The sequence below is a fragment of the Chiloscyllium punctatum genome, chromosome 8 (genome assembly GCF_047496795.1).
Source record: "Chiloscyllium punctatum isolate Juve2018m chromosome 8, sChiPun1.3, whole genome shotgun sequence".
NCBI lineage: Eukaryota > Metazoa > Chordata > Chondrichthyes > Orectolobiformes > Hemiscylliidae > Chiloscyllium > Chiloscyllium punctatum.
In genome coordinates this window covers 78,905,240-78,922,130 of record NC_092746.1, presented here as the reverse complement: position 1 = coordinate 78,922,130, position 16,891 = coordinate 78,905,240, and the positions used below count along the sequence as shown (strand labels likewise).

Below are 16,891 nucleotides of genomic sequence, written 5' to 3'. Positions count from 1 at the left end.
TGTCTTGTTGTCTGTGTACTAATGAGAAAGTACTGGTCTTGTCTGATAATGGCAAGCTGGCATTCATGTACTCGTATAGTCCGTTTTCTTTCTGTTTGTCCGATGTAATGTTTTTCACAGTCCTTGCCGGATATTTTGTAGATGACATTCATCTTGTTGGATGTGGGTAGAATTCAACTCTGACAATGCAACCATCCTAGCACAGGCAAAACAGACATGCGAGTGAATTCCTTGAAACCTGACACTCCAACCGGAATTCAATCAATAAACACATTGAACTGGACCCCATAAACAAGCTACTCCAATACAGAGCTGGAAGTACCAAAAACCGAAACACCTAAATACCAGGCAGGACAAACAACTAACACTTAATCAAAGACACGCTGATTATGTCACCTAGCGAGGTGACGAAACATCTGCAGAAAAACGTAGCAGCTCAGCGAACGAATCTACAACCTCATCCACAACCTGAGCTACAAATCTGGTGAAAAGCTAAACAGTGTCTACATACTGACTTGTGTTGCCATATCCATCAGGGCTATGGGCAAAGAGTTGGGATATGGGATTAATGTTGTCTGATATTTGGTGCAAGCACCATTGGTCAAATGGCCTCTTTCTATGTTATTGACAGTGGACAGGCAGGAGGCTGGAAGAACACAGCAAGGCAGGCAGCATCAGGAGGTGGAGAAGTCAACGTTTCGGGTATAATCCTTCTTCAGGACTTCCTGTGTCACCAGCATCTGAGTCTAAAAAGCATTAGAGATATTATTACTCCATTGGATTTATACTTTAGGTCACTAACTAGTGGGGAATGTATGGAGGTACAGAATTGCAAGGAAATTACCTGATGCTGCAAATGCTGTTGAATAATGATATAATTCATTATTATCTCTATCTGTTTATAGAATAATGGGCAGGCAAATGAGTAGCATTGCTACTGCTGCAGCACAAGACTTCTGACTCTGACTTAAAATGAAAGAAGGAAAAGCTGCAGTGAATGGTTGTGCTGGAAAGCACTGTGTGAAAAGGTGGAGACCGAATTTATTTGTTTTGTTTTAATTGTGGTTTTCAAAAGATATTGAATAAAACTTTGCAAGTAGAGGAGTGGAACTAGTGTGTTGTTCTTGGAGAGCCAGCACAGGTACATTTGATCAAATGGCCTTCAGTTTGTCTGCTTCTGTCCTATGAATCTATCTCTGAGGTTGTTAGTTCAGTAGCATAACCGATATGCTACCGTACTTATATTTTGTTGTTTGTTTTTTGTTGCAGTCACTCTCTCCAATATCACCCAGCTGGTGCTAAGTCACAACAAGTTAACAAGTAAGTAAATTTCAGTGATTTACAGCTTCTCTGAAACATCAATTTAAATGCTGCTAGGAACTGTACAAAATCGACTTTGAGAATACATTTCAGTAAACTAAGTTGGCTTATTCTAAGAGATGAACCCCATGGAGCCGTTGGCCAGTGTGTTTTGTGGCTGATGTGAAGACCTGCAATTGTTTCTGTGGAAAGACTGAGTCTACACATAGCACTAAAGTAAGGTACTGAAACTTTATGCTGGTAGTTTTCTTTAAGTGCCTCTATAGGTTAAGAGGGTACTTTTAAATTGAGAGTACTTAGTACTTTTTGTGTTCTGTTTTTGGTATATCAAAGGTTGAGGTAGTTTAGGAGTATTGCTGAGTAATTTGCAAATTTAGCTCAGTGAAATTTGAAATGTATACTACAATAAAAACTTACTCAAAATAGTTAAGCTAATTGGCCTTTTGCTGAAGTGAACTTTTATTGCATGAAGGCAGACGTTTTCCAAATGTTTTGAGCACAAGATCACTTTTTGAAATTCTGTGCAGCCCTGGAACTACGTCTGAGAAAATATAGAATAAGCAACTTCGTTTTTGTCTTGTTTAGCATTAACATTAACATTGTCTTTTACTCCCCATGTCTGTGTGACTGTATATTATCTGCCAGTGCCTTGAAGTTAGGATTGTAGTTTGAGACTGCTACAGTCCATTAGATGGCTATCTGTGAGTTGCTGTGATAATTGTACTTGACTATTTTCAGTTGGAAAAATGCTTCCACACAGGCATATGTAGAGACAAAGTAAGATTTCACATGAAACACACCACAGGAAAATGGGAGTGTAGATTTTTCTCTATTTACAAGTCCTTAAAGTATGCCTGTCTCTATCTGATTTTCAGCTTAATGCCCTATTGTATAGTAGTTCTCTCCACATCAGTTCAATGGCTTTTTAAATAAAACACTTAATGGAATTTGGTAGCCAATCCATCAACATCGACTTGAATTGTTCAGTTCTGTGTAAGAACACTTCTGGATATTTTTTTAAAAAAAGTAATTCAGCATCAACTTGAAGGAATAGATTTGTGACAAACATGATACTTTGTTTAATCAGATTTAACTCTTAAAATTGCTTGTGGAATTTCTTAGGAGAAAGTGAGATCTGAAGATGCTGGAGATCAGAGCTGAAAATGTGTTGCTGGAAAAGCGCAGCAGGTCAGGCAGCATCCAAGGAGCAGGAGAATTGACGTTTTGGGGCGTAAGCCCTTCAGGAAAATCCCATCTGGTTCACTGATACCCTGCTCCTTGGATGCTGCCTGACCTGCTGCGCTTTTCCAGCAACACATTTTTCAGAGTGGAATTTCTTTGCTAGCTTCTTCAGTTGTGCATAAGTTTTTCTTTCTTCTGTATTTTCTTCAATTTGTGTAGCAGCATTTCATTCATTGAGGACCATAGACCCAATTTTGACTTGAATATATGATCAGAGCTGCAAATATATGACCAGTGCCTGTTCCCACTCTGCAGTTCACGGTTATGCTTGTTTATTTTTGACATTGTCTTTAAAGAACTCCTTTTATATGTTTGGGAGCAGGTACAAAAATAAACGTCAATGGAATTTTAGCCTTTTTGTTTCATTACTGCAGTGTGTTAGAATGCAAATCTAACAAAATGTAGAACCTTTATCAGACCTTATTTGGAGCACCGCACTCCATTTTGGGCACCAGATCTCAGGAAGAATGTTGTGGTGTTGAGTGCAACAATCAGAGCATTGTTTAGAACTTAAAAGGTGTTAGGACAGTTGTGCAAATTTTGTTTTCATTTTCATTTGACTAATCTACTCAATGGTTAAAACGATTAAAGGGTCCAGAGAGAAGATGCAGAAAATCTATTTCCAGTGGAGAAACCTGGGCAAGATGCCAATGTGTGATCTAGACTTTGTGAAATGGATAAGAGATTTGTAAATGGAGTTTGGATATTGATCATATATCACCAAATTGATTGACAGTGGAGCAAGATAAAGAGGCTGAATGACCTATGCCACCTTTATGTTCATAGATGGAAGTGAGGTTTTTTGGGGAATTGTTCCAAATTAGTTTTTGTTTTTGTCTCTCATATTTTGTTGAGAAATAGTATTGTGATGATTCTTCAAACTTAGTTAAATGTGTTTTTTTAATTTATTCACTGGATGAGGGCATCACTGGCTAAACTGGCATTTATTGCCCATTCTTAATTGCCCATAGGGCTGTTAAGCATCAACCACATTATCTGTGACTCCAGATCCAGACCAGGTTAAAAATGACAGCTTCTTTCCCTAAAGGATAACAGTGAACCAGATGGGATTTTCCTGACAATTGGTAACAGATTCATGGTCATCATTAGACTCTTAACTCCGGACTCTCTTTTTTTTATTATTATTATTATTATTATTATTATTATTATTATTAAGTTCAAATTCCACCATCAGCTGTGGTGGGATTCAAACCTGGGAACCAAGAACATTACTTGGGTCACCCAATTAATAGTCCAGCAATAATACCACTAAGCCATCACTTCCGTTTTGTGGTAGAATGGAATTTTTGTACATTTAATAAATCAAGTTCAATTAAAAAATTTAATTCTGAGTACATAATGATAGATCAGTCATACAATCTTCTTTCATGAAAAGATTTTTTTTTGTCTGTAAGGTCAAGTACAGTCACCATCGTCCTGTTATTCTGTGGTCTGGTTTAAAAATCTTTTATACCCTAACGCGACTGGCCACTATATAAGCACTGTGTCAATTGTAAAAACCCAGCTCGATCACCAAGTTTCCTTTTTGGAAAAGAAATTGGCCATCCTTACCTCGTCTGGTCTACACATGACTCAGACTCACAGTGTGGTTGATGCTTAACTGCCCTCTAGCAATTCGAGTGGCTGTAAATACAGAGCTAGCAATATCAACATCCAATGACTGAATAACTTAGGATTTTGCAAACATTCAGATTATTTCTTATCATATGTCATGCAAACTGGCCATTGTCTTTTTTTTTTCTGAAAATTTCCTAACCTCAAATTTCCCTGGAAGGAAACAGCATCTGAAAATTTTGAACAGGTTAAGCTAGCCTTTTTGTACTGCTGCTATGCAAAAGCAGCATAAATGATGTTCGCCACTAACAAGATGCTGCTGTCAAGCTAAAGGATACTTGGTCTATCACACAAATGAATGATATACTATGAATTTCAGTACTAGCATAATGGTAGGAATATACATCCCAAAGGTGGCAGATTATACTAAATAATACAGTTGGTTCTGTAATAACAATTGCAGAATTAAGACCATTATTTACAGAATGCAAACTTTCCTTACATCTATCAGCTGCATTGTGTTTCTGGCCCTACCAGTTTAAATGGTGGGGCTGTTGCATGATTTTCTTAATGAGAGATTAAACGTGAATGAAACTATCGCACTGTATCTGATCTGATCATATGACCCTTTGGATGCTCAGAACAAGTAACGGCAATTGTACCCAATGAAACTGGTCACAAAATTCATTGCCAAACATTAGCTGCAATTTGACAGCATTTGCTAAATAATCCTGAAAGTGAGAAGAATTTTTCTGAAAATCATTTTGGGGTGGCCAGTCAGGCTTTCAATGTAGAATCATAGAATCCCCACAGCATAGAAGTAGGCCCTTCAGCCTATTTCCACACTGAACCTTCAAAGAATAATCCACCCAGACCCATTCCCCTACCCTGCGCTTACCACAGACCAATGTACCTAACCTACACATCCCTGAACAATATGGACAATTTAACATGGCCAATTCACCTAATCTGCACAACTTTGGATTGTGGGAGGAAACTGGAGCACCCAGAGGAAACCCACACAGATATGGGGAGAATGGCTCAGTGGTTAGCACTACTGCCTCACAGCACTAGGGGCCCGGGTTCAATTCCAGCACAATGTGCTGTAGCACATTTGTGTGTGTACTGGAAGCTACACATTTTAATGGACTGTGTCTTATTCTATTGTGGATAGGATGAAAAAAAAAGCACACGCTGCATCTTTTTTCAACTTGACAAAATAGGTGACAGCCATGCATTAACTTATTTCTCAGGGCAACACCTTGGCCAGAATCAACCTGCATAGTTTAAAATTTAAGCAAAACGTAGCAGTTAACTGACAATAAAATCATTTAAGTGGTGCATACTCTCTGACCTTCACTTTCGAACCAATCAGCACACTTGTTGCATGCAGCATAAATGTTGTTTTTCCCTTTGCTTTGATATTTCTTGCAAACTGTCCTGATGAACACACAATGAAAAGTTTTGACAAAAATTCTGTTTTTCAGCAGTGTTCAAATTCTGTACTGACTTAAGGTATAGATATCAATCATGATCTCTCTCAACCATGTGCTAAGTTTCAAGTCTCGGCACTTAAAATGAGTGTTGGCAAGTTAATCCACTTCGGGGAGTATCATATGTAAAGGGTTACAATATGTTGATTCCAATAAAAATAATAACCCAATAACATAGTAATATGGACAGTTTTTTTTTACCCTGGGCCCATTAGCTCAGTAGGCTGGATGGCTGGTTTGAACAATTGGACTTTATTTCCCACACTGGCTGAGGTTTCCATGAATGACGTTCTTTCCCAATCTCTCTCCTTACCCAAGGTATGGTGACCCTCTGGTTAAGCTACCAACAATAATGTCAGTTGGTTTGTGGTGTGGTGCATTTGTAGTAGAAGCCACATATTAATACTCAGGGCTGTATTCTTTGCAGCTGTGAGTACATAGTTTGCGTGGTTTAGCTTGGAAAAATAGGTGACCGGCTATTCTTTGGTTAATTTCAGGTCAAAGGCATGACCAGACTGTAGGGATTCTGATTCTGATTCTGATTCTGATTCAATCAGTCAAACTCTTGTTTAAATTGGAGATCAAGGTTGATAGTTAATTGTCAATCATCATTAACTGGTGCATTCTCCATAACAACACTTCTGTTAATCTGAGTTCACTTAGTAGCCAGTCAACACTCTCTCTCAAACAGTGTAAATGGTGTTTTCTGTTAGATTAAATTAGTATTTTGTGTGAGTTGTACTGAAGCATGCAAAAGGAAAAGCTTCATTGTTTTTCTTTTACCAAGACTCAGAAGTGACACCTGTTAAACCAAGACTTAAAGATTCCACGTATTGAGAATTGAGAGCAAACTTGCTTCTCTTCCACTTCTTCCTCCTCCTTCTTGTAACAAAGAAAGTTAGGGACTCAATTGATGTAGAAAAAAAACATTGATCATGGAGTAACTGTTTGAGGAACATCTGCAACTAGGAATGAGACAGGATGAAGTACAGAATCGATGCAATCTTGTAATGTTGCTCTTTTACTGAACAACTGGATAATACTGGAGCAGGACCGGTCAAAATAACTTCAACAATGACCATAATGTGAAGATGTGTTAGGCTTATGATGGAATGTGAATATAGTCAAACAACTTCCAAACAAAATGAGAGATATTGGATAGCAAATAAAAGAAAAAACATTTTGGGAGGGAAAAATATCCAATTTCTAAATGTTTATTAAATTTTAGCAGATGTGCAGTTTCAGAATGCTTCCACCATAATGCAGAAGGAGTAACCAATGTGGTGAATAGAGCAAAAATAAGATTTTTGTTTTCTTGAGACAATAATAGAATATGTTGGATATGACGATGGATGTAAAGATTACAAAGGGATTAAACTAATGGGAGAGCTAAATTAGAAAATTTGAGTAGTATTAAAAGCAATCTAAAAATATATTCATAACAAACATATGCAAAAAATAAACTGTAGTAACTGAAAAGTTCCAGAGGTAGTATGATATACACAGACAGTCTCTGTACTGCAGAAGTTGCATTTTTGAAAGGGGAATGAATGGAAATGGAGGAAATGCTTATTTTGGTAAAGAAGAAATTGAGAAAAATTTGCCTTTATACAAGACTACTTAATAAAGTGTCGAAACCACAGACGTGTTTGACTTTTATCTGTCCTCTAGCTCTCTGGCCCACTTCCGTCAGGTTCAGAGCAGTTGGAGATGGGCAACAAATCCCAGCCTTGCCAACAATATCCACATCCCATTTCTAAAAACATGATTTTATCATTGTTTCTCTATCCATGACGATATTTTAAGCTATAATAGTGTCTATAAAAGAATCCTATTGATTGGAGCTCCTTTTAAAGTATCAGGTGTGATTGAATCATACAGCACAGAAACAGGCCCTTTGGCCCACTATATCTATGCTGAACAACAAACACTAAACTACATTCTTATATTTTATCTGCACTAGGTCCAATACCTACTATGTCCTGACATTTATAATCGCTTATCCAGATGCTGCTTAAATGTTAGAGTACCTGCCACCACTACCCTCTTAGACCGCACGTATTCCTACACTTTTCCCAAACCTCAACATCCCTTAGCTCCCTCTCTTTGGTGAATACACTTAACAGATCTCACCCATTTTCTGTGGGTTTACAGGATCCTCCCTTCTTTATCCTGGAGTGGGCCTACTTTTTCCCTAGCAACCCCCTTGCAGCCCTAAAACAGATTTTAACATTATCTAACATGAAAATAATTTTGGGCTGCCAGAGCAAGTGATGAAGGATAGTGCATTTGCAACATTTAATGGCATCTGGATGTATATATGAATAGCAGGTGTTTGGAGGAATATGGGCAGGATGCTGGCAGGTGGGACTAGATTGTGTTGGGATATCTGGTAGGCATGAACGGGTTGGACCGAAGGGTCTGTTTCCGTACCGTACATCTATGACTCTATATCTGACTAAGCTCAAGTGTAGTGTCGGTTCTTATCATTTAAGTGTCTGATATGTCCCTTATCTGGGGACGATTTATTAAATTGCATTTTTTAAGAGCAGGAAGAGGAATTGCAGGTTTACTTCGTCCACTGCACATATTAATCTGGTATTGCAGTATCTCTGGAAGGGCTATTGTACAGTGGTAGTGACCCTATCTCTGGAACAAGAGGCCCAATTTCAAGTCCCCTCTGTTCCATAGGTGTACAATATTATCTCTGAACAGATTAATTTTAGATAATACCTATACGTAGTGTTTTTTCAACATAACAAATAGTTTCTTCTCTGGTTCAGTGCATGTATTTTGCTTTGCTGTTAGTTTGTTACGTAAGCCAGATATATTTCATGTCGTGCTTTTATATATTGTTAAAATGGATGGTGTTTAATTTGGCTTTTTTTTTTCTTTTGAAGAACTTTTTTATCAATTGATTCAAGTTCTTTAAAATGCATGGATCCACATGCACTGCTATTTAATAACTGAAGTGACTAGACTGATATTGTTATAAGTCAGCCCTCCGTTACTTTAAAATTGATTACCCTTTTCTAGTTGAGCAAGAAGAAAGCTATTTTTACTGCAATATAAAGAGAAATCAATAGCAGTAAAACAGTAGCAAACATTAAGGTGGTCTGATGAATTCTTTATTTACAATGTTCTGAAATTTAAATTAGCACTTACGCCAGTCTTCTCCGGGAGTTTGAGGTGATCCAGGAAGCTACAAGCCAGTGAGTCTAAAGTTTATTGTGGTTAATGCACTAGAGAAGGGTTATTCTGTAACTACACATGATGTGATGGAGTTAGTATGGAATTATGGGGAAAGGTCTTTCCTAATTAATGTAGTGGGGTCTTTTAAAGAATGGATAAGTCCTATTGATGGAAATTCTATGGTTGGCATATAATTACATTTTCAACAAGGTTTTTGATGTGCAGGGAAGCACGAAATAGATTGTAGAGCTCTGTACCGAGTTGAATTCCGTGAAACCAAATATTGCAAAGACTGGCTATGAGCTTGCATGGCAAGAGGTCCTCAATAGTTGTATGAGATTGGATTATTGCTGAGATATTATCATCTTCAAGTTGTGATAAGTAGTTTGAAACAGTACATAGATATAAAGCTGTCAGGATTTTGGAGTTTGAAACAAAAGGAGCAACTGAAATTTCAAGGACATTGATTAAGTTATTGAAGTGACACATAGGCATTTGTCCGTATGAAATACTCTGCTCCCCTTTACTGTAAGGCAAGTCTGACATAATCTACTGTGGGGTCCATATTCACCCCATCCAGAACCGCAATCAACCCCATGTTGTGGACACCCATCCGATCCACATCAGCCATCCAACTCACTAAACCAATTGGCCCCTCGAGGAGTCTTAGTTGCTGAGTCAGTCCTGTTCTTTTATCTGCATTTTATAATCCAGAGCTGTGGAGACTCTTGGTCAAGTTTTTCTAATTTTCTTTCATACCTGTCACTGACCAAGAATGTCTCCCAGTCTTGCAATCTGCTGATGACCATATATTTGAGACTGCCATTCAAGAAGGGGAGTATGTCAGGGAGTCTTGCTTGCCCTCCGAAAGATCATGAGAGTAACAATTTTGCTGTGGAGGTGAGCCACAGTCAGTAGGTTTTGTGGGTTGCCTAAATACTTATGAATGGGAGGAAGAGGTGTAGTAAGCGAGTAAGTAGATTCTTCTGTGGCTATAGATATGACTCCAAGATGGTACGTTGCCTCCCATGTGCCACTGTTGAGGATATCGCACAATAGCTTCGGGGCATTCTGAAGAAAGAGTGAATGGCCAGATGTTGTCGTGCCCGATGGGCCCAATCATGAGAAATCAGGTCCTGCAAGGAGACTTTAGGGAATTATGTTGGAAATTGAAAAGCATAGATTCAAAGGTCGTAATCCTCAGAATAATTGCAGTGCTGTGCTACACAGGAACTGAAGGGCAGAGCAGTTGAATGCATGGCTGGAGAGATGGTGCAACATTGATTCCTCAGGCATTCCAACCATTTTCTGGGGGAGATGGAACCAAAGCAAGTTGGACAGAGTCTGATATCTGGATAAGAATGGGATCGACCTCTTCGGGGCGAGGTTTGTTAATGCTTTGGGGTGGACTTAAATTAATTTTGTCAGGGAATTGGAGTCCTGAGAAGTAGCACAGAGTGGAGAGAAGCTGAAATTATGAGCAGTGAGTACTCGTAAGTGAGCCTGTATGGCAGAGGGTGCATAGGTTATATCAGAAGGAAGCAATTTAGGCAAAACTAAATTGAATATATTTTTAATGCAGGGTGCCAGAGGAATAAGGTAGATGAGTCGAGAGTGGGGTGCTGGAAAAGCACAGCAGGTCAGGCAGCATCCAAGGAGCAGGAGAATCGATGTTTCGGGTGAGAGCCCATAGATGAGCTAAGGGCACACACTGGCACATGGGAGGGTAATCTTGTAACTCTGACTAAGCCTTGGTTGAGCGATGAGCAGGATTGGCAGCTCAGATGAGACAGAAAGGAGGATAGAAGAGGAGAATGTGGGTTTGATATTATTCAAGGATTCAGTTAAGGCAGTGAGGGTCATCAATTGAGAAGAAGTAAAAACATGAAAGGGACTAACTTGCAACTGGGCATGTGCTGTAGGTTCCCAACAGTCACAAGTATAAGAAGAATAATGTATTAATAGTGGATTTTAAATGCCCAATTATTAACTGAGAGTTTATGGGAAAGGTAGGGAGGGAGCAAAATTACTAAATTACTCTAAAGAGATTTTTTTCTTACTTAGCTAGTATGTAAAAAGCCCAACAAGGAAGAGGAAATTGCTCTGGGCACGTGGAAGGCATATCAGTGAGGCAGAATTTTGGTGATAGTGACCATAACTCTGCTAGATTTAGGGTAATTATGCAAAAGGAAAGTGATGGGCCAGGAATAAAAGTTCTAAACAAGGGAAGGGCTAATTTTTGTTACGGTGAGATACAATTTGAACCAAGCAGACTGGGAACAGTGACTTGCAGATAAAGTTGTGTTAGATCGGTGGGAGGGATTCAAGGGGTAAATAGCGAGAGTACAGGTAAATATGGTCCTGTAAAGACAACGGGTGAAAGGAAGAGTGGCACGGTGGCTCAGTGATTAACACTAGGGCCCAAGGTTTGAAATCACTCTTGGACAACTGTGCAAACACCACACAGACATTCTCCCCGTGTCTGCGTGAGTTTTCTACGGGTGTTCCAAGTATCTTCCATAGTCTGAAGATGTATAGGTTAGCTGGATTGGCCATGGGAAATGCAGGGTGACAGGATAGGATAGAAGGGTGGGTCTGGGTGTACTCCAGGTCAGCTGGCCTGCTTATGACTGTAGGGTTTGTATGATTCTAAGACTAGAAAATGCTGGATATCAAGTGAATAAAGTTTAGGGTTATGAAATAAAAAGCAGCTTATTTCAGATGTGGAGGGCTCAATAAAGCATAGTTCCTAAATGAGCACAAGAAGAGTTTGGATGGGAGGGGACCTTTTTATGAAAGATATTATGTGTCCATGAGACTGCATTGGCAGATAGAGAGCGAACTACTGGGACCACAGAGGTAATCTGTGTGGATGCAGTTGACTTTGGCACAGTCTTTATAATGAAAAGGGACAATGGCAAGTATAGACATCAGGATGGAGGACTGAAATGTCAGATGAAATTAACATTTGAGAAAGAGGAGATATGAGCAGATTTTGCAGCCTCAAAGGTCTACCTGAGATATGCCTCAGGCTATTGAGGGAGATAAGGGAGGAGATATTGGCAGCTTGGGAAACAATTTTCAGATCTTTTCGGCCCAAATAGGGTACTAGAGGACTACTAACATTGTCACAAGGGGGGGCAGGGATAGACCAAGAAATTGCTTGCTGACAGGGGAGTTGTTTGAAACCATTCTGAGGGACAGAACGGAGTTCTGATGAAGCATCACCAGACTTGAAATGTTAACTCTGCTTTCTCCCCACAGCTACTATCAGACCTGCTGAGTTCCTTGAGCAATTTCTGTTGTTGTGATTGAAATCCAGTGTATTCCAGTGGAAGTGAACTTTTGTAATGTATTTATGATTTGGAGGAGCCGGTGTTGGACTGGGTGGACAAAGTTTAAAAATCTCACAACACCAAGTTATAGTCCAATAGGTTTATTTGGAAGCACTAGCTTTCGGAGCGCTGCTCTCTTAACCATCTGATGAAGGAATACACTGGCGCTTAACTCTTCTGGTGTGCTTTCTCAGTAAGAAACTTGAACTCCATATGGATTTCAAACACAACAACATAAATTGCTCCAGGAACTCAGCAGGTCTGTTAGTAGCTTTGGGGAGAAAGCAGAGTTAACGTTTCCAAATAAACCTATTGAGTATAACCTGGTGTTGAGCGATTTTTAACTTTTTGCAAAGTTATGAGATACATGAGTCTCTGTCACTGAAATTTAAATTTTACAAGCAAGGATTCTCATTCCACCTGAATTTAAGTATGGTGATTTAAATGTTTTTGACATCTTTGTCTCTGAATTTAGTTTTTAAAACATTTTTTCTTTCCTGAACTTTTAATTCGAAAACTGTGTACAGAAAACAAAATAAAGTTACTCTTCCTAGTTTAGAGTGAGTGGAATTTTATTAGCTCTAAAGATTATCACTCATTAGGACCATTTTCGAGGTTTTGATCTTGCACAGTTCAATGGAGTCCTGATGAGGGAGTCCTGCTGAAGGCAACCAGTTAAGAGTTTACCATTGGGCAGGGAGTGCAATGAAGTACAGCAGGCAGATTCTCGAGGTGCTGACCATTGAGGAGAGTGTGTCTTTGGAAGCTGACCAAACACTCAGCTTTCCAAGTTGCTCTCATCCCTCCCTTCAAAAGCATTCTGTGGAACACAGACTATTCATGATACATCTATGAGGATCCTTTAGGTTGGTTGAAGAGCTTTACTGTATATTTTCTGTATACTGTATACGGGCAGTACGATGGCACAGTAGTTAGCACTGCTGCCTCACAGCACCAGAGACCTGGGTTCAATTCCCACCTCTGGCAACTGTCTGTGTGGAGTTTGCACATTCTCCCCGTGTCTGAGTGGGTTTCCTCCGGGTGTTCCGGTTTCCTCCCACAGTCCAAAAAGAAATGTGCAGGTTACGTGAATTGGCCAGGCTAAATTACCTGTAGTGTTAGGTGAAGGGGTAAATGTAGGGGAATGGGTTTGGGTGGGTTGCTCTTCGGAGAGTCGATGTGGACTTGTTGGGCCGAAGGGCCTGTTTCCACACTGTAAGTAATTTAATCATCCCTTGCAGGGGAGGCTGTGCTAAAGGCGACCCCGTGAAACCTAAGTACACATTCAGAACTCTGCAAAAGGTCTGGAGTGTTGTCAGCATGGTGGCTAGTGATGTGTAACCTTCATTACTTGCTACAAAATCCAACATCAGTAGATTTTCTGAGAGTCTAGTAGGGTTTGAGCAAGCAGGAGATGTACTTTGTAACTGCCTAAATTTGGTCTGATGTACCACTTCAAGTTCTTGTATGCACCTGTATTACTGTGGAGTGATGGATCACGGCCAATATAAGTGGAATTTATCACCTTTTGGCTTATAAAGCACTTGCAGCATTAAACTGAAATGTTTTAAGATGCGTAATTCATCATGGCCTTTTCCTTCAAATGTTACCAAATCGAGCTTGTCATTTTTCTTTAGAAACCTTTTACAGAAAGTATTATTAGAAGTTTTTAAGTTCAGATTTTAAAAATTTCTGTCTATGCCTATAACCTAATCCAATACCAAATATCTTGCAGACAGTTAACAAGGTTTTGTGGCACTGTTCTTCACTCTTTATAACTATCTCTCTGTCGCTTGCCAAAGATGGTCTGTAAAGTGAGTTAGTAGCATTGAACTTTTATTGCAGTATTAATAGTGTTTGACAGCTTAGCCCAAGGGTGCCATTGTGAAATCTATGGTAGCTCTTTCAATACAGAATTGAAAATGAAAACCTTTCAAACTGGCTACTGTATAATTAACTCTTGGAATCCAAGCAATTGTAAAGCATGGGTGCACTCTTCAACTTGCTGGGTTTTTTTTTGAAAATCAAAAACCAGATACTTCTAATCTCTTGGGTGTATGAGAGAGATTGTGTACATGCATGCTTAAAAAAAGCTGATGACTTTAAAACATTGCTGTTGTTCATCGATATCCTCCTACTGCGACCAAATCATTGCCTATTTCCAAGCTAAAATCCGATTGCACTTCACCCTGATTTCAGTTTCAGATTTGTATTTCACCAACAGAACAGATTTTATTTTCTTAGAATTCGTCCAATTTAAATCAAAAGAATATTATCAACAAATTGGCAGTAGGGTTAGGGAACAAGGATGAGAGGCAGATTTTAATGCTTCACCCATCAGCTGTATGGTTCGATACTTGTTATCTTGTCTTTTGAGTTGTGGCTTCAAACCCAGGCACAGGATTCGCATATAATTTCGGCTGACATTTTAAATGAGTGCTGTGCAGATGATGTGTTTTAGCTATTAATCTGAAGCCATATCAATTTGTACTGACACCCATGATTTTAAATAAAGAACTTGGGACTTGTACCTAATATCCAAGCAAACATGAATTCCACAGCCAACACCACCAAAAAAAAACTTCCTGGTGCATTTCCCATTTTAGCACCATTAAATCCGGTATCTTCAAAACCTATCTAATAGGCATGTGCCAAATTCTACCCCTGTACCTCACCATTGCTGCCAAATCTTTTGACTGCTCCTCATTCATCTTGGTCTGTGTTCCAGATCTGTATGTGCTGATCTTTCCTCCAGTTGAACCTTGGGATGAATGAAGGCCTAATTGCAATGGGTGATAGTAAGGGTATAGCTGCAGATTGACTCAATTTTTTTAGGAGAGGAAATTGGGAGGCCAGGAAGAAGAGCATTGGCATTGTAATTTAGAGATGGAAAGAACATGGAAGAGTGTTTCAGTGGCAAAATGTGAGACATAGCTAGTGAGGCTGGTATTAATGATATGCAAGCATTCTTTTGTGGTGGACAAGTTTTGGGGGTCAGAAGATTGGAGTGAAATGCAGCTTCGTGGTTGCAAATGATTTGATTCAAATTGAAATGATCGCCACAGAGTGTGAACAGGACTTATGGTGGCCGGCTAACAATGGCACCCAGCTGACCAGAACATCATTTTTTACAAAACTTTTTAACAAATCCATGCATGCCCTTATGACTTTCTATCTCCATAATCTTTTATAATTCCCTGAGAACTCTGCATTCTTCAAAATGCAGTCTCTTTTTGTATAACTGCACTTGGTTGTCTAGAATTGGTAATCATGCTCTCAACCCTTAGTTTCTAAGCTCTGGAGAGCACTAGTTGGGTATGAGGTCTTTTTTCTGAAAATATTTGTTTTTGTGAAGTACTTTGCAATGGTTTTACTAAATTTTTAAATGTGCTATATGTGTAGTTCACTTACTGCCTTTATTCCTGATGAAGGGCTTTTGCCCGAAACGTCGATTTTCGAAGCTACTTGGATGCTGCCTGAACTGCTGTGCTCTTCCAGCACCACTAATCCAGAATCTGGTTTCCAGATTCTGCAGTCATTGTTTTTACCTACAGTAATGGACTGTTGACATCCAGAAGTTTTAATTGCACTCTACCCTGTATTGGGCAGCATTCTGGTTGATGTGACATTAGCCTGCAGTAATTCACACTGAACCACTCTGATGTAGCCATGGAGAAAAGGCCAGTCATTTATTTTTTCAATTCTGAATATCTCGTGACTCTCCCTTCATCTTAACAAAATATCTGAAATGTTCCAGATTTTTAACTATGTAGTTACCATTTCCAATTTCTAAACCTTGGTAGCTATTGTTTGAATTGATAGCAGATTAGGAGTTAAGTTGTTTTGCTGGCTAACACATTTGTCTCCATCAGCTGGTGTAAAGATGGTTATGGTTGTGGATGGAGTATTCATATCATAGCTTGTGAATTCTTCCACAACTTCACACCTTTTTTTTTCTCTCCAAGGGAGAAGTGTGAAGATAGAAAAACATTTTTTCTTTGTGTCTACATGGCATCTACTTTGATCTTACACTGAGCACCTGCCTACTATTTATATCCGTAGTGATGGCCACTAAAATGGTTACAAAATACATTCTTGTCAGATACTTCTTTAATTAAGCAGCTGGCGTCCTTCCCTAATCAATGTTTTTGAGAGTATACGTGTGAATATCTTGTAAATTCTGTGCTGCTTGTTTGGATTAATTTTGTTTTAGTCAACCCTTTATTTCTCTAGTTTAGTTCTAGCAATTTTATTGACGGCAGAAGGTTCACCTGGATGATCCTGGTATGGAGGGACTGTCTTAAGAGCAAAGGCTAAACCAGTTGGGACTTGACTCACTGAAATTTAGAAGAATGAGAGGGCTTTTCATTGCAACATGACGCAATGACTCGATCTGTGCAAGATTCTTAATGGGTTTGACAGAGTAAATGCTGAGAAGATGTTTCCCCTCGTGGGACAATCTAGGACCAGAGGGCATAGTCTCAGAATAAAGGGACACCCATTTCAGACTAATGCAAAGAGGAATTGCTTCTCTTGAGGTGGTCGGGTTTTAAGTCTTTGGCACTCCTTGCCGCAGAGACCTGGGTTCAATTCCCGCCTCAGGCGACTGACTGTGTGGAGTTTGCACGTTCTCCCCGTGTCTGCGTGGGTTTCCTCCGGGTGCTCCGGCTTCCTCCCACAGTCCAAAAGATGTGCAGGTCAGGTGAATTGGCCATGCTAAATTGCCCGTAGTGT

At 39.4% G+C, this 16,891-nt stretch overlaps 1 protein-coding gene and 1 non-coding gene across 3 annotated transcripts in view; both read left to right on the top strand.

Annotated features, from left to right (window-relative positions):
• rsu1 (Ras suppressor protein 1) overlaps window positions 1-16,891 on the top strand; it is a 166,601-nt gene that overhangs the window by 26,955 nt on the left and 122,755 nt on the right. For both annotated transcript variants that reach the window (XM_072575894.1, XM_072575895.1), the window contains exon 3: window positions 1,270-1,320. In XM_072575894.1, coding sequence (XP_072431995.1) covers window positions 1,270-1,320 — 51 coding nt within the window. The remainder of the gene's footprint in view (window positions 1-1,269; window positions 1,321-16,891) is intronic.
• On the top strand, window positions 8,073-8,262 carry LOC140480953 (U2 spliceosomal RNA). The gene has a single exon (XR_011961432.1). It is a non-coding gene; the product is annotated as a U2 spliceosomal RNA (small nuclear RNA).